The sequence below is a fragment of the Narcine bancroftii genome, chromosome 8 (genome assembly GCF_036971445.1).
Source record: "Narcine bancroftii isolate sNarBan1 chromosome 8, sNarBan1.hap1, whole genome shotgun sequence".
Classification (NCBI taxonomy): Eukaryota; Metazoa; Chordata; class Chondrichthyes; order Torpediniformes; family Narcinidae; genus Narcine; species Narcine bancroftii.
Genome location: NC_091476.1, coordinates 38,472,048 through 38,495,335, shown reverse-complemented (window position 1 = coordinate 38,495,335; position 23,288 = coordinate 38,472,048). Strand labels below are relative to the sequence as shown.

Below are 23,288 nucleotides of genomic sequence, written 5' to 3'. Positions count from 1 at the left end.
CAGGAGCTAGCTTTCAACTAACCTGTTATGAAATAAGATCAGGCCAGATGAAATGTTGTGTTGTGACTGACCTCTGTTGTACCTGAGATATGAGATTCATTTGTCAGTGGTGCAGAATGAGACAAACTCTCCACATCCTCATGCTTTATCCTTCAGCGTGACCTGTGCATATATATCAATGCAGAGTATAAGTGGCTCAGACTGAAAGACAAAGTTTGCTGTTACAAATCCTATTACTGTCATTTCAATATTGATTTTACAGTGCCACTTGGCAGCAAGCAATTCTTGGCAGTAATCACCGAATCTCGAGTTGAATGGGTCTGATATTGAGTCAAACCTTGGGACCGATATGCATTCAGAGGGCAGTCGGGTGTCAAACATATTGCAGTGGATAAGAGGGGATAGGGTAGGGTGAATTTGTTCCCAAAAAGGACATTTTCAACAGACCATTCATTTGCAAGTCTGTATTGTTAAAACCAGCTTTTTATTTCCAGATTCATTTGATTGCCCAGATGCTGTGGTGGGAATTGAAATTGTGTCTGATGATCATTAACTTAGATTCTGAATTACTTGTCCAATAGCACAACTCCTGCACTTCCAAATCTATACATAGTCTATGCCATCTTCTACAAAGGTTCCCTGAGGTTGCCTGCATAACTCTAAATATCTAATTCAACAGCAAAAGTGCTGGCTAACACCAGCTCATGGATTTAAATGTTTTTTTGTATCACCAGCTACATTATTTTTTTTTAATAATTTAGACATACAGCATGGTAACAGGCCCCTTTAACCCATGAGCCCGGACGGCCCAATTACACCCAAATGATCTACAACCCCAGTACATTTTTAAGGCTGGGAGGAGACCGGAGAATCCAAAGGACACAGACACAGGGAGAAATTATAAACTCCTTACAGACAGCGCTGGATTCAACCCCGGTCGCTTGCGCTGTGACAGCATTGTGCCAACCGCTACACTAACTGCACTGCCCTATGTAGTTAAGTTTACGGATCTGTCAGATATTTGTTTGTTACACCAGTGTTATACAATACTGCACTGAATCGAGAATGTGGAGCAGTTTTATTTACTTGTAATAAATAAAACCACTGCCAGTGGACATGGAATGGTGGCCTCTGTATGAATATTTTGAAATACAGAAGAAACCTGGAACTCATTGCCTAGAGAAGTAATGGAAACATAATAATTAGTAACTTTCAGCAAGGAATTGGGAAATGTTTGAATGGAAAATCTTTGTAATGTCACACAGAAGGAAGGGGGCAAGAGAAATATTTTGACTGCTCTTATAGAAACTCAAAACACACATTAAAGCACAGAAACAAACACAAACATGAACACAGACACACACACACACACACACACACACACACACACACACACACACACACACACACACACACACACACACACACACACACACACACACACACACGGTTTGCTTGATGTTGCATTTGGAATCGAATATTCAAATATGTCCTACAATTAATATTGGCTGATAAATCTTGTTATTGAAAAAAAAGTGACCCAGGCCCTTTTTGGGGAATGTTTTTGCTCATTCTGATCCAAAATGATATATGAGGTTAGGTGAGATAAAAACTAGAGGACATGGGTTAGGGTGAAAGGGGAAAAGTTAAAAGAGAATACCTTCACACAAAGAGTGATGGGAGTGTGGAATGAGCTGCCAGTTGAATTAGTAAATGCAGGCTCAGTTTTGATATTTAAGAAAACTTTGGACAGGTACATGAATGCTGGGGGGCATGGAGGGATATGGCCCAGATGCAGGTCAGTAGGACAAGGCAGATTAATAGTTGGCACAGCCTAGAAGGGCTGAAGGGCCTGTTTTTCTGCAGTAGTGTTCTATAGTTCTAAACAGAAAGAGAACAAAATGATAGAATGATCTCAGTGTGCCATTTGTGAATACAAGCTTCACATTTATTCTAAGCAGATAAACTGGATTACATCAGTGTCTTGCCCCTTCCTCATGCTGAGAATCCAAACTAAGACATCAAATGCACTCAAGGAGCAGATGGTGATCTATTTGTTCACGATGGCTCCAATGTACAAATACGTAAATGTTTATTTGACTGCATTGCACCATTTTCAAATCAAAATAGTATTCATTAAAGTTTCATGTATATAAAATAATCATGACCTGCTGAGCAATGAAATAAGCCAAACAGATATCTTATTCAGAAAAATATCTGACATCCACTTGCAAACTTCTAAGTCTTCCATGCTGGAAGCTGCCAGTTATGTTTAATTGTGCACTGTGTGTGTGGAGTTAATTATTGTACAGTACATCGCCCATTGATTAACATGGAAATTGGTTTGATTTTGATTGCATCCTTTTGAACACAGGGAATGGTTCTGACTTCAGCCAAGCTCAGCATTCGCTCCCTGGACTGTTAGTAGCATCTCCACAGACACAAGTGGGTGTGAACAAGGCAAATCTCAGTGATGGCAGCATTGAGGGTGGTAAGACGGGACTGGTTGTCATGAGGATGTGGTTGAGATGGACTCATTTTGAATGATGTCTCATGTAGAGCGATCCTGAAATTAGCACCCTTTCCTGCAAGAGATATGTCAGGCTATCTCTTGATAACTCCGACCCTATTGCTGCCAAACTCTTGACAATTGGCAACCAGATGATAGGAAAAATGAGATCTTAAATCTTTAATTTGTAGTCGTGCTAGCCACGCAGCAAGCGGAAAATAAAACCCACACAGACTCGAATGTGAGTTGAACCAACTGGTTTACTGATTCAAATACTGTGGGCTTAAGAACCCTCTCCCAGCAGCCGCTGCGACCTGCAGGGCAGAAATGACGTCAGCTGCCAGGCTTTGGGCTTGCCCTGCACCCGCAGCTCTCACAGTCAGATCTGCCGCAGACTTGCCCACGACTCTGAGAGGTGGTTCACCTGTTGTGTGGGTGAGTCGTCGCATGATCCCTACCCCCCTCCCGAACCGGGATTAGGAGGTGTGGAGTCAACGGCCAACACCTCAAAGTCCCTTTGGGTGGCCAGCCTCGTTGGCGTGGGGGTGGGCAAAGTCACAGGGTGTTCCAGGTCAGGGTGCACCACTTGAGGTGGTCAATGGTGAAGCTCTCCTCATGGCCATTCACATCAAGGATGCACGTGGTTCCGTTCTGACGCACCACCTTGTATGGGCCCTCGTACGGCTGCTGCAGTGGAGCCTGGCGCATGCTCCTGTGAAAAAAGACATTATCGCAGTCCTGGAGGTCCTTGGGAACAAAGGAAGGTGTCGGGTCATGGCATGAGGTTGGGACAGGAGCTAGTGTTCCTACCTTCTCTTGGGGTCTTGTGAGCACTGTTATAGGTGTCTCCTCTGTGCCATGGGCTGCTGGCACAAACTCACCTGGAACTGACAGTGGTGTGCCTTATACAAACACTGCCAAAGATGTGACTACGTCTTCCTTGGGACCTGTGCAGATGCCAAAAAGCACCCATGGGAGCTCATCCACCTAATCCAGGCCCCAGTCCATCAGGGCCATCTTCAGGTGCTGGTCAAAATGCTCTACCAGGCCTTTGGCCTGCAGGTGGTAGGTTGTGGTGTGGTGCAGCTGGGTCCCAAGTAGCTGTGCCAGTGCCAACAATAGACTGGATATGAACTGTGACCCCCTATGTGAGGTGATGTTGGCAGGCAAGCTGCAAACGAGCAAACCAGTTCACAATGAGGGCTCTGGTGCAGGACTTTGTGGACGTGTCGGTGAGCAAAATGGCTTCAGGAAAAACTGTCAACCATGGTGAACAGGTACCTTTCTCCTGGAGACCAGCAGCAGACTGACAATCTCCACATGGGCATGCTCAAACCTGTGTGTCATCTAGAAGGTTTGGGGGGGGGGGGGGGGGTCCTTCACGTGCCTTTGGACATTGGAGGTCTGGCAGTGTATGAATATCCTGGCCCAGTAACCAACATGCTTGTGTAGTCCATGCCAAGCAAATCTATCTTCTACCAGTTGGATGGTTGCCCAAATGGAAGGGTGGGCAAACATACACACAAAAATGCAACGCTTCCAAGTGGCTGGAACGATGGGCCAGGGTTGGCTGGTGGACACATCACATAGGAGCTTGCTGCTTGTTGGGCTGAAGGGCATGTCCTCAAGTTTCAGGCCTGAGACTGTGGTGTGGTAGGCCAGTATTTCTTCATCCACCTGCATAGCCCAACCCTGGGGACAGGGAATGCACCAAGTGGATGGAGATGCGAGACTGTGTGTCGCCCATGATGTGGTTTATCCCGAACAGTAGTGGTATACTCTGAGATGTATGACAGGTTGCATTGCTGCCGTGTCAACCATGGATCCGACACTTCGGCGAATGCAAAGGTGAGGGTTTTTTTGTCAATGAAGACCGTGAACTCCCACACCCCCAAGAAATACTGAAAGTGCCAAATGAAGAGGTAGAGGGCTCGCAGCTCCCTGTCAAAGGCACTGTATTTCAGCTCCGGGATGATGTGCCAGCTGAACAACAAGTGGTTTCTACTGACCCTCAATTAGACGTTTCAGCACGCAGCTATCTGCTGAGTTGGAAGTGTCAATCGTGAGGGTTGTGGGGAAATCCACCCGTGGGTGTTCCAGGAGGGTGGCATTTGCAAGGGTGTGCTTGGCCACCTCAAAAACTCCTGCTGACTCCATGTCTCAGGTGATTTCCTTGGCCTTGCTGAACAGGGGTCACATGATTCGGGCCATTGATGGTAGGAATCAATGGTGAAAGTTAATCATGCCCACGAACTCCTGCAGGCCCTTGGCTGGCCTGGCAAACCAGTGTACGGCCTCAACTTTCGCTGACAAGGAAACTGCTCCATGCCGGTCAATGCAGTGCCTAAGGAAATTAGTGGTCGACAGCCCACACTAGCACTTCACAGAATTGATGGCCATGCTGTATTCACTCAGGCAGTGGGAGAGTTGGTGCAGGTTCATCAAATACTCTTATTGCAAGCAGCTGGTGATCAGGATATCATCTAAGTAAATGAAGGTAAAATCCCCAAGATGCCCTATTATAGAGTCAGGATAATGTTAACTATTCTGTAACTGCATAAGAATACACCATTTTCACTCTAGTAACAGTATTGCACCATTATGGGGGGGGTATGTATATGTATAACAGTGTGAGTGAACAGGTTTCATGAGATGGTTGAAGACATCAGTAAGTAAAATCTGTTATTTGAATTTTGCATCTCTGAGTTATTTAAGAAGCCTCCCAAGTAACCCAGAGACATAACATGGTGGCAGCGGCATAAGAGAACAGGAATAAAGCCATATAATTGATTGTAAGTCATTGAAATGCGAAGGGGAAGAAGAAAAAGAAACATAACTGAAAAAAATGGCTGGAGCAACCGCAGTTCACCAGTGATGGACAGGAGGATGAAGAGATTGTTGAATTGTTTAAAAAGTTTCAGCAGAAGTGGAATTTAACATTCAAAGGCAATTTTAAAAAACACAACAGCAGAGAGAAGGTCAGTTCTATACTTCTCTGGACAGGGGAGCGAGGCCTTGACTTATTTAATAGTTGGGAGCTTACAGAGGTGGAGAAAAATGATCCAGAGCAGATATTTGCAGAGTTTTGCTTCTCACCTTGAACCCAGGTCTAATCATAGAATTAAATGCTATGAACTTCAAGGCTTAATGCAAGAGACTGATGAGACTGTTGATAACTTCCTCACTAGACTAAAAATTGTTGCTGCAAAATGCAGATTTAAGGACATTTAGGAAAGATTCATTGATCAACTAATATGGGGGAGTGCCCATCCCGAAGTACAAAAGTCTCTTATTGGGAAGGACAGTGTGAAGCTGCTGAAGCTATAGACACAGCCAGAGCCTTCGAAGCCACTAGGATGCAAATGAAATCCCTATCTATGCAGACCCACCCACAGCAAAGGGAGGGAAGGGTTGATGCTTTAAAGAACACAATCAGAAAAGTGCTAACACCTAGGACCTGCAGGAAGTGTGGCAGACAACACCACTTCAACGACCAAAACAAATGTCCCACATACGGTTCTGAATGTAGAGGCTGTGGTAAAGCAAACCACTGGGCGAAGATGTGCAAGTCTGGCATGAAGAAAACAGTAACACCAGTGAAGAAAAAAAGACAAGAAGAAGATGCATCACATAAAAGGAAACAACGATGAGGACTCCAACACCCAGATACTGGACATGGAATCCATATGCCTTCACGAGATGTCGGATGAAATGAAAGAAGGAAGTGAGTTGCACACAAGGATCCAAATACAGAGGACAATCTAATAAACTTACGATATTTAACCTAAAGGTGAAGCTGGATACTGGATCACAAAGCAATGTTCTTCTACTCAGACTCTACCACAAGATGTTCCCAGAGAACATGATAAAAGGGCATCCAAAAGACGATGCATTGGAATCAGCAAATGTCACTTTAACGGCCTTTGGTGGACCCATGATCAAACAGCTATGGAGAGCTAAGATCAATGGCTGCCATAAAGGAAAGAACATTATCTGTACATTCTATGTGGTAGATGCAGACGGACCAGCAATTCTAGGTCTGGATAGCTGCCAGGAGTTGTAGTTGATCTCTGTCAATTATGAGATCCAGATGAAGAAGATATCAAAAAGGATCAACAGAAACACATGGCAAAAAGAGGAAATGATTTCCACAGAAGTACCTGCCAGTCCATGGCACACAACAGGAGCAGACTTGTTCACTGAAAATCAAGAGTGGTATTTAATAGTAGCCTGTCACTACTCTAAGTTTCCATTTGTCAAAAGGGTGAAAGGCCTGAGACCATCAACTATCAAGTGTGCTCCTTGCTGAACAAGGAATACCTGAGCAAGTCATATGTGACAATGGAACACAGTTCACAGCACAAGAATTCAGAAAGCTGGCTGCAGAGTATGGGTTTGTTATCACTACATTGTCCCCATACTACCCCAAAGGTCATGGGTTCATTGAAAGTCAAGTGTAAGCTGTGAAACGCACACTAGATAAGTGTCGTGAAACAAAAGAAGACCCATCCCTAGCTCTTCTACCATTACAAGCAACACCTTTAAGGGCTCTCATGAAGTCCCCAGTAGAACATCTAAATGGCAGGAGATATAAAGCAACTGTGCCAAGCAAACTACACCCTCCAGAAGACCAGGAGGAAACCAGAAGAAGACTGGGTGACACTCAAGGAGAAGGATGCCAGCATTATAACCAACATGCACAAACATTTCCAGAGCCAATGCTGAAAACATGGACCCCAGCAAAGGTTATCAGAGAAGCTGAGACACCAAGATCATACATTGTTGAGGCAGACTCTGGCAATCAGCTGAGGGGAACAGAATTCACACATCCAGCCAACACAAGATGTGATGAAGTAAAAAGCTTTAATACCAGCAAAGCCTGCAACATCAAAATCAAGTGAGGTATCAAGTGAAAAGACCACAACCACTAATACCGAAACATCAACACAGGTGAAGCACAACAAGCTGCATCACCTACACGTGGACCAGCAACACAGAGCCCAATGATCACAGCCAAATCCACAAGATGGTAAAGCAACATGCTGCTGCCAGTGTGATATCGATAAGAACTATTTAAAAATAGTTATGTAAATAAACTATTGTATAAGTTCAGTTACTTAAGTTGCACTGGAAATAAACTGATAAAGAACACTTTTTTTCTTGAGAAGAAAGGATGTTGTATAGTCAGGATAATGTGAACTATTTTGTAACCACGTAAGAATACACCCTTCTCACTGTGGTAACTGTAGGGCCTATGTATATGTATAAGAGTGTGTGTGAACAGGTTTCCTGAGATGCTGGAAGACATCAATAAGTAAAATCTCTTCTGTTACTTGCGTCTTCCAAATCTAACTTATTTAAGAAGCCTCCCAAGTAACCCAGAGACTTAACACGCCCCACCGAGTCCAGGAGCCTCTGCAACGTCTGTGCCATATTCTTGATCAAAAAGACATCTGTAAGAACTCCAATAGGCCAAACGTTGTGGTGAGCGCAGTCTTATGGACATCACTGGGGTGGACGGGAATATTTTTTTTAAAACTTTATTTAAGATTTTATAACATGAATAAAATATAAAGTTACAGTAAAAAGATTAAACATAAGATAATAAAAATTACAATACTACATCGGCAGACTAAATAAACTAAACCCCCCCCCCCCCAAATTAGTACACAACATTAATGACCTAGCTTAAAATTAGTCTAACTAACCCCCCCCAAAATAAAGAGTGAAAGAGTGAAGAGTTAATAAAATGAACAATAATTATATAAAAAGAAACCCCCTTACACAAAAAAAGATAAAACATATAAATAAAGATACTAATATAAAAAAAAATTATCAATACTAAAATATCAAACTCAAAAACATATTTAAATCAAACTTAAATGCATATATTTAGCAAACAGAGTCCACTTCAACCTATAAAAAGACATCCTATCCTGAATTGAAAAAGATCTCCTTTCCATAGTCAAACAGAACTTCATCTCCAAATACCACCTATCTAAAGTTAATATATTTTTATCTTTCCAAGTAAGAGCTATACATTTCTTGGCCACAGCTAAAGCTAAATAGATAAAAGAAATCTGATAATCTTGTAGGCCCAAATCAATTAATGATTGCATATTCCCTAATAAAAATATACCAAGATCTATTATAAGACAAATATTATATAAACTATTAAGTGTAGATTGAATACCCTTCCAAAACTGTTGCAATCGATCACAAAGCCAAACAGTATGCAAAAAAGTATTAGCCATCTGGTCACAACGAAAACAGCAATCCGACTTACTAAGACCAAACTTTTTTAGTTTCTCCGGTGTTAAATATGACTGATGTATAAAATTGTAATTAATCATCGCTAATCTAGCATTAACCAATTTCCTAATACTATTCTGATAAATTTCCATCCAGGCTTCTTCAGCTATTATAAAACCTAAATCTTTTTCCCATTTCAACTTATCCTTATCCCAATCTTTTTTACTATCAATTTCTTGTAAAGTACAATACAAATCAGATATATATCCCTTTTGTGGTATTGAAAGTACATATTCCTCAAAATTAGAATCAGGCAATAAAATCATATGTCGACCACATATCTGTTTTACAAAAGATCTTAATTGATAATACACGAATACAGAGTTTCCACTAATACCGAATTTCCTTTGTAATTCATCAAAAGAACAAAAACAATCGGATAATTTTTTTATTCCCTTCCTTTCCCACTGTTTCAAAGTAATATTGGAGTCCGTAAAAGGAACAAGTTGATTGTTATATAATGGCAATCATCTAGACCATTTATTTTTGAGCCCCAATTTATTAAGTTTACTTGTCCATAAATTTAATAAATGATTCAATATTGGGACATCATAGGTTCGTAATAAATTTTTATTCCATCGAAACAAAAACTCATGAGAAAATTTTTCTGAAATAACCGCCATTTCTATCTTTGCCCAACTGGGCAGGTCATCCATATTCATTAATGCACTAAGAAATTTAAATTGAGCTGCTTCATATTAATGTTGAAAATTCAGTAATCTTAAACCTCCAAATTGAAAATCCCACATCACCTTTCTCATCGCTACCCTCGGAAATTTTCTCTTTTATTTAAAAAATAAGGAATTGATTGAAACAAATATTGTATTCGAGGAAAAATATTCATTTTTATAGTATTAATCCTCCCTAATAGACCCAAAGGCAAATCCTTCCACCTAATCAAATCTAATTTAATCCTTTTTATTAAAGGAAGATAACTAATTGAATATAAATCTTGAAATTCCGTATTAACATTAATTCCTAAATATTTAATTTGTGTGGTCCACTTCAAATTTGTAATACTTTTATACATTGAATAATCATTTTTACAAATTGTTAAAATTTCACTTTTGGTCCAATTTACTTTATAACCAGATAATTGACCATAAATTTCTAAACATTCTTGAATTGCTGGTAAAGAAATACCCGGATCCACCAAATATAATAAAACATCATCAGCAAATAGATTAATCTTACATTCCTCATTCAAAACTCTCATGCCTTTAACATCTTCATTTTGACGTATTAATTGTGCCAAAGGCTCAATAATTATAGCAAATAAAGCAGGTGACAATGGGCATCCTTTTCTAGTAGACCTTGTTAAATTAAAAGATTCTGAAATCTGCCGATTGACAGCAATTCTGGCCTTCGGACTATTATATAAAGCCTTTATCAATCCAATAAATGAAGAACCAAAACAAAATTTCTCAAGTACTTTAAACAAAAACTTCCATTCCACTCTATCAAAAGCCTTTTCTACATCCAGCGAAACCACTATTGGATAATTCATCTGAGATTTAGATTTATTTATCAAAGTTATTAAATGCAAAATATTATCTGACGCGGGTGGACGGGAATCTGATGATACCCACAGACTAGGTCGGCTTTGGAGAAGATTCATGGCCCTTGCAAACTGGCCGGAAAGTCCTGAATGTGGGGCACTGAGTAGCGTTTGGCCTTTGTGGTGTCGTTGAGCTTCTGTAACTGCTGCATAGTCTCCATCCTCCAGCTGACTTGGGCACCATATGCAGCTGAGAGGCCCACGGGCAGTCTGAGTGCCAGACAATCCCCAACTCCTCCATTTTTCTGAACTCCTTCTTGGCGAAGTGGAGTTTGACTGTGAGCCTGGGCGAGTAGCGGTGGTCCTTGATTGGGAATGTGGTGCTGTACATCATGATTAGGGGGCATCTGTGGAGAACTGTGGCATAATAATGGACGGGAACTCCACTAGTACTCTGGCAAATTCATTGCCTGGCAAAGTCACAGAGTCCAAGTGTGGGGTCGGTAATTTGGCTTCACTGAGCGAGAAGGTTTGGAAGGTCTTGGCATTCACAAGGCGCTATCCCTTGAGGTCCACTAGGGGGCAGTGCACATGGAGGAAATCTGCACCCAAGAAAAGCTGTGACACTGCTGCCAGTGTAAACGACCAGGTGAAATGGCCAGAATCGAACTGTAGTGGGATGGTTCACGAGCCATATGTGCAAATACTGCTGTTGTTGGCAGCAGTGAGCACCGGTCCTGACTTCCCCACACAAGTGTCGTGTCTCGGGGGGGAACGCTAACCTTCACCCCTGTGTCTGCAAAGAACTTTCACCCGGAGTGTCGGTCCCAAAAGTAAAAGAGGCTATCACAGTGGCTAGCTGGCCATAGCCATTAGCAATGGTTGGCCCCCTTGTTTCCCGGAAAAGAACAGGGTGGCTGGCAACTGTGGGCTTCTGAACCCCACATTTGGTGGTAAAAACACCAACAGTCCAAACTGGAGTTGTTCCCTTATGTGGGCGTCGCCTGTTTTGTTGGTGGTGTGGGGAAGGTCTGGGCCTTACGTTGCGATGCAGCAACTAGGTCAATGGAGGCCTCGCCATGCTGCTTGGTTTCCCACAGGATATCTGCACAGGGTGCTACTTTGTGTGGGTCTCTCAAATCATTATCATGATGAAAAGGTGGATATCTTCTGGCATCTGCTTGAGGAAGACCTGCCCAAACAGTCAACATGGCTCATGGCTGTCTGCTATTCCCAGCATCGCATTCGTTAAGACTGATGGTGCACAGTCGCATAGGCCATCCATGTGGAGCAACTGTGCTGTGCGCTTATGGCAGGAGAGGCCAAAAGTACAAATCTGGAGCTCCTTTATTATTTCATGCCTATCCACAACCAGTGGCTGGTGGTAGGAAGTCAATATGAGCCCTGCTGTTTCCTGGTCAAGTGAACCGACCGCATAGTAGTACTTTATGGAGTTTGAGATGATTTGCCTGACCTGGAATTGGGCTTCAGTCTGTTCAAACCAGTTGTGAGGTCCATAAAGTCGGAAGTTTCATTGAAACTGCACTCTGCATGCTTGGAACGGTCATTGCTGGGTCCAAATGTCGTTTGGACCATCAGGGTCACCAATGTTGTGCTAGCCGTTCAGTGAGCGAAAAGAGCCACGCAGAGTCGAAAGTGAGTTCAACCAACTGCTTTACTGATTTAAAAACTGTGCACAAGAATCTTCTCCCAGAAACCCCTGCAACCTGTGGGGTGGAAATTATGTCACCCACCTGGCTGTGGGCTTGCCCCACATCAAGAGATCTCACAGTCAGATCTGCTGCAGACTTGCCCACGACTCTGTGAGCCGGTTTGCCTGTTGCATGGGTGAGCAGCCACAAATTTTAATTTTTGGAGGTATGGTATATTCACCCACTGAAGCCAATACCTGGCCTTTGGAGAACAATCCAGTCAGTCTCATTCCATATCTCCCTCCTCTCCATCACGGTACCTATTCAATTATTTTTGAAATAATAAATTACTTTTTCAATGCTTTTGTAGGTCACAAATTAACTATAAAAGAATAATTCTTCATCACACCCCTATTGGGTCTTTGTACAAAGACCATCTGTGAGCCTATGTAGGAATGGCCTTTCCTCAGCTGCCTTATCGCAACCTATCAGGTCTTCTATTGTCCCTTTCTAATCTCTCCTAGAGATTAATACTGCAAGGTAAACAAGTAATCCTTCAACCCCAAATGCTGGTTGGCCTCCCCTGCACCCTCTGGAGCTGTAGTCACCCAGTTGGCCTTGTAATCTGTGCCTGTCCAAGGAGGATATATGAAAGAGAATGAAAGAAGGTGAGGGAGGGTGAAAGGAATAGGGTATGCATGTTTATGCCTGTGTATATGTGTATATGTTTGTGTGTCTCAAGTTCAAATTTATTGATACATGTACCAAGGTGCAGTGATAGAGCATGTTTTGCAAGCAGATCAGTTAGCCATCTAATGGAGAGGACAACAAATGAGGCACACTACAAAAGTTCAGAGTTAGCGAGAGAGATCAGTTGGTACAGAGCAGATCCAACATGGTTTTACTCTTTTGAGATTCATTCTAATAATGACAGGAACGAAATTCTCCTTAAATCTGATGGTGAGTGATCTTCTTGCTGAGGGGAGAGGGGTAGAATGAGTCTTTTATCATGTTTTCTCATTCTCCAAGGCAGCAGGAGTTACAGAATGGAGATGGGTACATAAGATGACCTGAGCCACGCATTGATGTGGGTGGATGAGGACACCTTGGAACTTTTAAAGGGGTGTGTGTGTGTGTGTGTGTGTGTGTGTGTGTGTGTGTGTGTGTGTGTGTGTGTGTGTGTGTGTGTGTGTGTGTGTGTGTGTGTGTGATATGATTACCTACTTACAAGCATGTATGTATTGTACATGTTTGTGTGCTGTGAAACATTATTTTCCTCATCACTCCTTGAGTGAAGTCTGTCTCAAACATTGGACTTCAAATCTAAATTCTTTCTTTCTCCCATGGCTGTGTGTGTTCTTAAAATCATCTCATCTGGTTATCACCTGTGTCCTGTCACTTTCTCCAGGAATTTAATAGCCAAAAATAGAGTAAGGCAATTAACCTGCAGGCCCCTCCTACCACATGTTTCTGCATCCAATTAAATAGTAATAAACCAGACTGCCTGACACTGTCAATACCCCCTGACATATGACTTATGTCACCTTGACAGCTCCCTGTGGAATTTTTTCTCAAGAGTTCTCTCTCTACAGCATGCTGAATTATTTCTTCAATTTGCCATGTTGTGCAAAATATACTTACAGCATATCCTTCTGTCAAATCACCAGGGTTCCATAATTCTTTTGATATAAGATGACAGTTCCAAATGATGACCTTTTTTGTCAAACCCCCCAGTACTTCATTAATTCTGTATTCCAGATTGTTCCTGTATTTGTAACATCTTCAGCAATGTCTAAATCTTTATTAAAGGTTTGGTTCAAAATTCCAACTCAGATTCAGAGTGTATGGAGACTAACACAGCTGCTTGGTGGAAATATTTGATAAGGTGATGGGTGAGAACAAATTCAAAAGGATCAAGAAATAACAAGTTATGGACATAGGTTAGTAGCAAACTAGAGCCTTTATTTACACGCGGGGGAATTCACAACAGGGAGCATACACATACAATGTGTTAACTCACAAATCATGCACATGGAATGCTGGTTAATCGCTGATAATCATGCTTCCCCAAAAAAATCACTGAAAATCGCACCTCCTGATAAATCGCCAATAATTGCAGTTCCTGATTGTGAAGTGAGAGTTAAACAAATGATACCCACCACCTCCTCTACCACAAGCAGGAATAGCACACCAGTTAGCAAAAGAGCACAAGTCTAGACACAACAGCCTCTCCCAGGTATACGCCACAACAACCTCCACCCTTTCCCAGCATACACCTCACAACTGGTTCACCAATGTCAGCCATAGCTCCCAGCCTGGATTGAGCCCATCACAATTGGTTGCCAATGTGTTGCTCGTAACCTGGAGTGGAGCTCAGGGATTCTGTCAAAGTAAAAGTGATCAATTTGGTCCATGTAGAGAGCTTTATAGTGCAGCCGGCTGGCGGCTGGTGGGGGGGGGGGGGGGTGGTGGGGTCGCAAAGGGCAGCCAAGTATCCCCACATGACATGAGGTGTAGTAGAGAACCAACTGTGTGGAAGCTTCACCTATGGGTGGCAAGTGAGGTCAGGTAACTTTCTGTAGAACAGATGTAGGACGGTCCATTACATTGGAGATCTAATCTAGTGGTTCAGCATAATAATTTCCAAACATGAATTCAAAGCCAACTTTGATGGGTGGGGAATTTAAAGTCATGTAGAATTATTGGAAACAACCATTTATTAAACTACCAAATTGTGTTTTAAATTTTTCAAGAGTCACTCATGTTATTTAAGGGAGAAAGAAAGCCCTCTGTCAACATTAGATAGACATAACTTATATATTTCTTCAAACTGACGATGGTGATTAATTCCATAATAGACTGGCTCGACCGTCAAATCATACTGTAACTGAACTTTATAATGCTTAAGATTCAAGATTCCTTTATTGTCATCTAATAGCACAGAATATGTAATATTATACAAAATTGTCTCTGTCTCCCTTAAGATGTGCATTGCCCAACACCCCTAACAGTAAGAGAGAAAGAGCAGCAAAAGGGTGTTCCTTTGGAGACACTGACTGTCCGATGATTTGCATCCAGCACTCCCGCAGCCTCTGCAGCCACACTAACTCCTGTTTGATCAATCGGCAACCAATTTCCAGATCCAAACCTCTAAAGTGATCTGGAAGCCTTCAGTGCCTGAGGCCATTCAGGAGCCCTTCTTGCTCTCAGTATCCTCTCAACTCCCAGTTCTGCTACCCTTGCTACCATGACCCTGTCTTTAGCAGCCTGCATGCAGCCTGAGTGGAACCTCCAGCTATTGAGCTCCTCACAGGAAAACAATAAAGCATCACCCTCAGTATCAGACTCACACAGGCTTGTGATGCACCTGTCCCATTCAACCTTTCTCATGAACATCAGTAGATATGGGACTCAAATGGGATGAAGTCAATATAGTTGTGGTAATAGAACCAACCTTTCGGCCAACAGCTCCTCCGTATCCTTTCAATATCTCTTCAATAGCTCAGCTGGTAGGGCCGAGGACTGTAGGACTTACAGAGGTATCCTTAGGTCACTGATTCGATTCCGGTTTGAAGGACAACTTTAGACAACATTGTTGGCATAACAGTTAGCACAATGCCCTTTCAGTGCCAGCGATTGGGACCGGGGTTCGAATCCTGTGCTGGTCTATAAGGAGTTTGTACATTCTCCCCATGTCTGAGTGAGTTTTCCCCAGGGGCTCCAGTTTCCTCCCACCATTCAAAATGTATTGGGGTTGTAGATTAATTGGGTGTGATTGGGTGGCACAGACTCATGGGCCGAAAGGGCCTGTTACCGTGCTGTATGTCTAAATTTAAAGTAACAACCCCAGGAGCTGCCCTGTCCCAACTGAAGAATCAACACAGTGGTAAAGAGTCTGGTAGGAATGGACCTTGAAACATCATTGCTGAATTAGGGTGACACGGTTAGTGCAGTGATTAGCACAATGGTATTACAGTACCAGTGACTCAGATTTGAAGCCCCTGCTCTCAAAGGAATTTGTACATTCTCCCCATGTCTATGTGGGTTTTCTCTGAGGGCTCTGTTTTCTTCCCACCCTTCAAAAAGAACCGGGGTCATAAATTAATTGGGTCATTTGGGTGGCGAGGACTAGTGGGCTGGAAGGGCCTGTACTCTGCTGTATGTTGAAATTAAAGTAAATTACTTAAAGTCCCACACCAGTGGGCCAAACGTGGGCAAGGAATCTTCCAGTTGATATCAACTAATGTCCTCTATCAACCAATGAATCGGTGTTTTGTTCCATGTTCAACAGCACTGGAAGAAATCAGTGAGATTAGCAAGAACATTGAACACCCTCTTCCTGGGGGCTTCAAACTCACACCAAAAATAATTGAGTGTCCTCTCTACAGACAAAGTTGGGAAATACCTGAAGGACAGAGTTACCTGATAGGGTCTGCCACAGGGGATGAATGAATTAGCATGAGAGATAAATGCCTTCAAACGTTGCTACCACCAATCTTTGGCTTGGCTTGGCGGACGAAGATTTATGGAGGGGGTAAAAGTCCACGTCAGCTGCAGGCTCGTTTGTGGCTGACACGTCCAATGCGGGACAGGCAGACACGGTTGCAACGGCTGCAGGGGAAAATTGGTTGGTTGGGGTTGGGTGTTGGGTTTTTCCTCCTTTGCCTTTTGTCAGTGAGGTGGGCTCTACCACCAATGACCCTGTGGCAAATGCATCTATTCATGAGTCACTTGGCAGGTATGACTCCTGCACAGTTATTTGTGTCTTTGTGCTGAGGAGAAATTCTGCTGTGTGAGGCACCAATGTGTTGTTCAAAGGGATAGATTCGGAATATCTAGCAGTTTTAAACCAGCATCCACGAAGATCAATAGGCTGCTGGCTGCAGTGGAATTGTCTTCCACCCTCGTCTATAACCTGACGGCCTAGCACTTCCTTCATTGTACAATCATAATCAGGCCAGGACACCAGGCCTGAACCAATAGGTCCAAAAGGCAGAGCAGTCAATTGATGAATGAAGTTGAACCTATGGAATCTCTCCTTTTAAAACCAATTTAGCACACCAGAATTCAGTCTAGAGTTCCACACAAACAAAATAGGACTATTCCATTTCCCAATACATTCATTTACTTTTAATAAACCAGTGGAAAGTGGCAACAGCAACACTGTCAAGAAGATCTTGCCAAAAGGCTACTGAGGGACGTTGGTTGACCTGGCTCCAGACCTCATTAATATCTGGAACAAATATTGACCGAACAAATATTGACCAAGGTTCTGAATTACAGGCATTAGGTGAGAGTGACTGACTTAACAGGAAGGCAACATTTGACCAAGGGCAGTACACAAATAAAGTGGAGAAACTCAGCAAGTCACACACCATCCCTAGGAAGTAAAAAAGCAGTTGACATTTTGGGCCAGATCCCTACTTTAGGCAGACACCTGAATAAAAAGTAGGAGAAGGGGGGTGTGGGGTGTTGGATGAAGGAGAAACATCGGCTAACAGGCCAAAGTAATAGGCGGATATAGGTTGGAGGGTCGACAAGCACAGAGCTAAGAAGTGAAGGGGGAGAGGGGAGAGGACTAATAAAGACAGCTCTCTGATTGGAGAAGAAAGGGGTGGGGAGCTGGAAGGAGATAGAGAAATTAAGGAAAAGGGATAAATCCCGCAGATAAATCAATATTGATGCCATCTGGTTTGAGACTGTCACAGCAGAATATAAGGTATTGTTCCACTAATTTGCGAGTGCTTCAACTTGGCAGTACATGAGACCATGTCAGTGCAGCAGTGGAGTGTGGAATTGTTGTGGTTGGCCACCGAGAAGTCCTTGCTGTTGCAGCGGACAGAGTGAAGCCACTCAACAAACTGAACAAGTATGGAACCAAGGATCTAAAGTCAAATCAATGAAGGGAAAAACTCTTGAGTAATACCACAGACAAGGATACGTGCTTGCTTCTTGGAGGCCATCATGACAGGAGTTCCTCAGGGCAGTGTCCAAGGTCCAACCACCTACAAAAAGCAAACTGCTGTGGGAACTCAGGGGATGAGGAAGTATCCATGGAGGGCATTGAAAGTCTGATTCAGGACTGAGAAAAGAGAGGGAAAAAAGTGATAAGTCAGCACACAGGAGGGAGATTGAAAACTTGGCTGAATGGTGCATCAACACAATCCTCGCACTCAATGTCACCAAAACCAAGGAGCTGATCATTGAATTAAAGTGAAAACCAGGGTTAAACAATCCAGGGGGATTGGGGGATCAGAGTGGAGAGGATGAGCAAATTTAAGTTCTTGGGAATACTATCTCAGAGCATCTTTCCTGGACTTAACCTACTAACGGCATCATGAAGAAAGCACATCAGAGCCTCTACTTCCTCAGGAGTTTGTCGAGGTTTGGTATAACATCAGAATCCTAGAAAATGTCTACAGATATGGGATGGAAAGCATGCTGATCAGTTGCATCACATATGGGGACAAAAATCAGAAGAGGGCAGAAGCAGGATATATCAGATAAGTCTCAGAATTCAAACAATGGGGGAGGAATCCAGACCAACACAAGGTGTTAATTGGATGTGATAAAGGACCAGGTGGAATTGATCACATCTGTGCAAAAGAGAATGGAGAGACGATGGGGGAAGCAGGGGGTGGGGAGGATTTTAACGAAACCCAGAGAAGTCCATATTAGCCATCCGGTTGGAGCGTGCGCAGTCAGAAGATGAAGTGTTGTTCCTCGAATGTACGGGTGGTATCAGCCTGGCAGTACATGAGACCATGGAGAGACATCTCGGCAAGGGAATGAGATGGAGAATTGAAATGGGTGGGCACTGAGAGATCCATGCTATTGTGGGGGATAGAGCCAAGGTGCTCAACAATGCAATTACTAAGTCTGCGTCCAGTCTCTCCGATGTAGTGGGAGCACCGGATGCAGTAGATGACCCCCTGCAGATTCAAAAGTGAAATACCGATTCAATTGGAAGGGTTGTTTAGGGCCCCCTATGGTGCTGAGGGAAGTGTGAGTACAAGTGATCACAGAGGAATATCCCAAGGGGACAATTATTGGGGAGGGAGGAGTGGGCAAGGGATTCATGGATGGAGCAAGCGGTCCCTGCAGAAGGCGGAGAAGGGAGGAGCGAGGAATATGTGTTTGGTGGTGGAATCACATATTAGGTAGCATAAATGGCAGAGGGCATCTCCAGGGAATACTGGCATCAGAGAGCAGCAGCAATCATCAAGCTTCCACACCGTCTTACACACATGCTGTTCTCGTCAAGAGGTATAGGTGCTACAAGACTCACACCATCAGGTTCAGGAACAGCATCAAACTCCTCAACAATAAACACAATCAGGGATTCATTTAAGGACTCTTTTACACTTTATTGATTCTCTAAAGTGTGCAGTCAGTTTGTTTACATTTCTTTATTTGTTTACGTGTATGTTGTGTACAGGTTTTTTTGCGCTACGATTAAGTTGTAATTCTGCCTTGCCCACAGGAAAAAGAATCTCATGGTTGTGTGTGATGTCATGTGTGTAGTCTGACATTAAATCTGAACATTGAATAAATCTGATCTTTTTTTTCCACCTCTGTGCGACCTTGTTTCCCTCACTCCCATTTTGAACAAAGACATCAAACCTGAATCGCTAACTATTTCCCTTTTCCACAGTTGCTAATTGACCTACTGAGTTTTTTTTTCTCACAGCACAGCAGATAGAAGTGTCACCTTTGTCTTTCCTGTAGGGTTCTAAGTGAGCACCTTGGAGAGAAGGAAGTGGAATTGTTGCTGTTATTTGATTTGGTGAAGGAGGAAGACTTGGGGAATTACACTTGCATTGTAGAAAATCGGATTGGACGCACACAAGCCAGCATTCTTCTCCAGAGAAAAGGTAAATGTCAGCAATGTGGTGGGTTTTGACAAAACGATCTGACCTCTTATCATTTCTATTTCTGAAGATAAACGACAATCAGACTGAAGTAAAAAGCAGCAACCCTTGGCATATTGTTGGTTTATAGTTAATTGCCTTGACTTGCCGATTCCAACGTTGCTTTCACCTTTTTCCATCTGACATAATCTGCCGCTCACTTATAGCTCCACTGCCTCCATCCTCATTGCCTCCAATTCAGTTCACTTGAAGCTGCTGAAGTTTCTCAATCCAACAACTTTAACACTCCCATCCATGTTTTTTTTTAATCACTCCTGGATTTTGACCCTCTTGCAAAACCTTCCATGCTTCCAATTTTGCCCTCCTGCATTTTCCAGAATATTTTCTCCACCACCAGCTTTGAGCTTTGCAGCTTTGCCATCCTCTGCCTCTGTGTGTACCTTCTTTCCAAGCTTTTGGTCCACTTTCCCAACAAATGAGCAGATGTTTGTTAAAGCTCGTGTAAGGTGCCTTGTCAAGTTTCCCGGCATTACAGACACGATAGGTTTTGAAAATATTGTATTTCCAAAGTTTGGAACTGTTTCTGCACTCCACCTGATGGGGAGTGTGTTTTGAGCACCCTCTGCTATTTATGTCACAATTCCTTCAAATTTTTTTTTTAAAGTCTAATTCTAATGTTTTTTTAAAATCAGCTGCAAATTGATACAATATTCCAGTGTATGGTTTCATAAATATTCCAGAGAATATTAATATCTTGTGACAAACCAATATCTTTGTTATTCCATCAAACAATACTGCCTTATTTAACCTATTTTTAAAAATATATTGATATTTCTTTAGTTTAGTGTTCAAATCTATGTCATTTTTCTTCAATTTTATCATTCAAATTTTACAAGCTTGAAAATCCACTAATAAGTATGATAAATACAACTTTGATGATAATCCTTCAGCATTAAAACAATGATTCATATTCCAAATGAAAAGACAATTGCCTCATAAAATAGTGTTTCACAGAGAAAGCCAAAGTACAAACTGAAATGATTGTGATCCAAAGATTAAAACTATCTCTTGGTCAGATTAATTGAATAGGTGCATGTAATTCTCCAGGGTATCAAAAAGTAGGCCAAATCCATCATTTATTTTTCCACACTTGGTCTCTTTAATCGTGCTGCAATGCTTGAAGGTAGTCAGTGGGAACACAAACATGACAAATTGGCGTGCTTGTAACTCTAATGGGCTCAAGATTTATGAACAGTATGGATCATTAGGAGATGGATTTGTCAGCAGGATCCAGAGGCAAGAAATGTGGAGTCTGATGTATTTTCTATGAACACTCTGTGCCATAGACAGTAACAGTGGGGGAAAGGTGCTGAGCAATATCGAGTGATGTTGTGAAGGGCACACTGAGATTTCTGGCTCCGTGTGCATGCCACTGGAATGCAGTCATTCAGGTGCACAAAATAACTCAGAAGGTGAATGGAATGCACTCCTTCATAACTGGAGGATCAATAATGGGCCACACCCCAGAGGATTTATTGAGAGTGATCTTAATTGTGCATGACCACTGGAATGATTATAATAGGACTCTGCTGCTTGCATTTGAGTAATTGCCATACATTATATAAGATTTTGGAACAATTGCCTTCATTGGTATAAAGAGAATGATTTGCATTTCCTAAAATGTGAAAGTTTAGAGGAACAGTTTCAAGTGATTATTTGGGACTTACAGGGAAGAGTGAGAGAGGGAGACCATTCCATTTGACCTCTGTTCCATTCCTGTCCTCATGATAGCAGATCTCTCTCTCTCTCTTCCATACCCTCTGTCACAGTATGCAATGACGACCATTCTTTCTCTCCCACTGACGCTGTTCGCCCTGCTGAGTTCTTCCAGAAGATTGTATGTTGCTTCAGATTCAAGCAACTTCAGTCTTTTGTGTGTCGGCAGCCTAGTATGTTGGTCTCTTTATGACACTATGGTTCAATTGATGCAAGTCATACAGTTAAAAGCAAAGTGTCAAAGCATTGTGAGTGGATCAATGTGTGCAAGTTCTGTAACTATCTTTTTCTTACTCTTAAGACCTATCCACATCGTGAATGATGCTGTACCAAATACTATATTAGATCAGTATTGGTAGAGTAATATAAAGCCTTTCTCAATGAATGAGCAAATAAAACATATTTATTTAATTGGTGACTGGAGAATGCATTCTTGTGAAAGGAGAAATAGTCATAGTCTTAATGAAGGTTCCGGATCTGAAACATCGACCACGTTTCCTCTCCCACTTATGCTACTTGACCAGATGAGTTCCCCCAGCAGATTGATTTTTTTGCTTCAGATTTCAGCATCTGCAGTCTCCTATGTGTTTTAGGAATAATCTGCATTAAATGAGGTTAATTAATGGATTGGGGAAGTGCATCATTGGGTCAGAGGTTATCAATCTTGTAGTTTAATTATAAACATGATTAGCTTCTTGACTGCAGAACTTGCTGAATGAAACCAAAGATATGTGGTATCCTTAGGCTATTGGAACACCAGTGTATGCTGTTGCAATAGCATTGGAAATCTATCCACCATTTGGAAGGATTTTAAGTTGCATATGTTGCATATGTTAGATTATCTCACACCAAATCAGGATCTTGTATTGTTTCTATATATCACGATCAACTGAATTGTACCTTGATGATTCATCAATAGTGTGGAAGAGGAGGAGGATGGTGCAAACCTTACAATTAGTGCAAGACATTTTTGCAGAGAATGTGGGAAATACGTCTTTACTATACATGAGGAACTGCTGTATGTATTATTAATTTTATCCCAAGATTGATGGATTCACTTTTGCTAGAAAAAGAATTGAAAGTGGAAAGAAATGCCAGCACTCCTGGAGCTTCTGTGATGGCAGCAATGCTGCTGTGTGGACCCGGGAAGAGTGGAGAGCAGAGCAAGGCGATTCCCCAAAGGGTCTTACCACCAGTCCTACAGTGAACGGCTCTGTACAGTCTTAAAATGGCCTGTTAAAGGAGATGATGGGATTTTAGTTAAAATCCTGCGACCGTGGGGTCTGGTCCCAAGATGGCGGTGCTTATGTTCTGCAGCAGCCTCGAGGGGTTGCAGACTCTAGGGACGCAGTGGACTGGTGCAAGGTATCATAAACAAGGAGAACACCCCTTGATGAGACAGAGTAGCAGAGCAGACAACCCAAAGGGCGGTAATCATGGTGGTGGACTGGCAAAGGGCTCAGCGACTGAAGGACACCACAGGCAATTTGAGGGTGAGGAACCCACAAAGGCCATGGGCTGCTGCCAATTTGAGGTCAAAGGACTCTCCTGGTTGCAGGTTGCTGGAGGCTGGTTCACGAGAACCCGGTATCGGAACTGGGATTCAAGTGGGCAAGAAGGGCTCCCGACGAGTGATGGGCACTGTAGACTTCCTGATCATGTCAGAGGTT

General features: G+C 42.6%; 1 protein-coding gene across 1 annotated transcript in view; it reads left to right on the top strand.

Moving 5' to 3' along the window:
- Positions 1-23,288, top strand: part of il1rapl2 (interleukin 1 receptor accessory protein-like 2) — a 390,498-nt gene that overhangs the window by 320,036 nt on the left and 47,174 nt on the right. Inside the window, exon 7 of the mRNA XM_069896180.1 lies at positions 19,700-19,845. Coding sequence (XP_069752281.1) covers positions 19,700-19,845 — 146 coding nt within the window. The remainder of the gene's footprint in view (positions 1-19,699; positions 19,846-23,288) is intronic.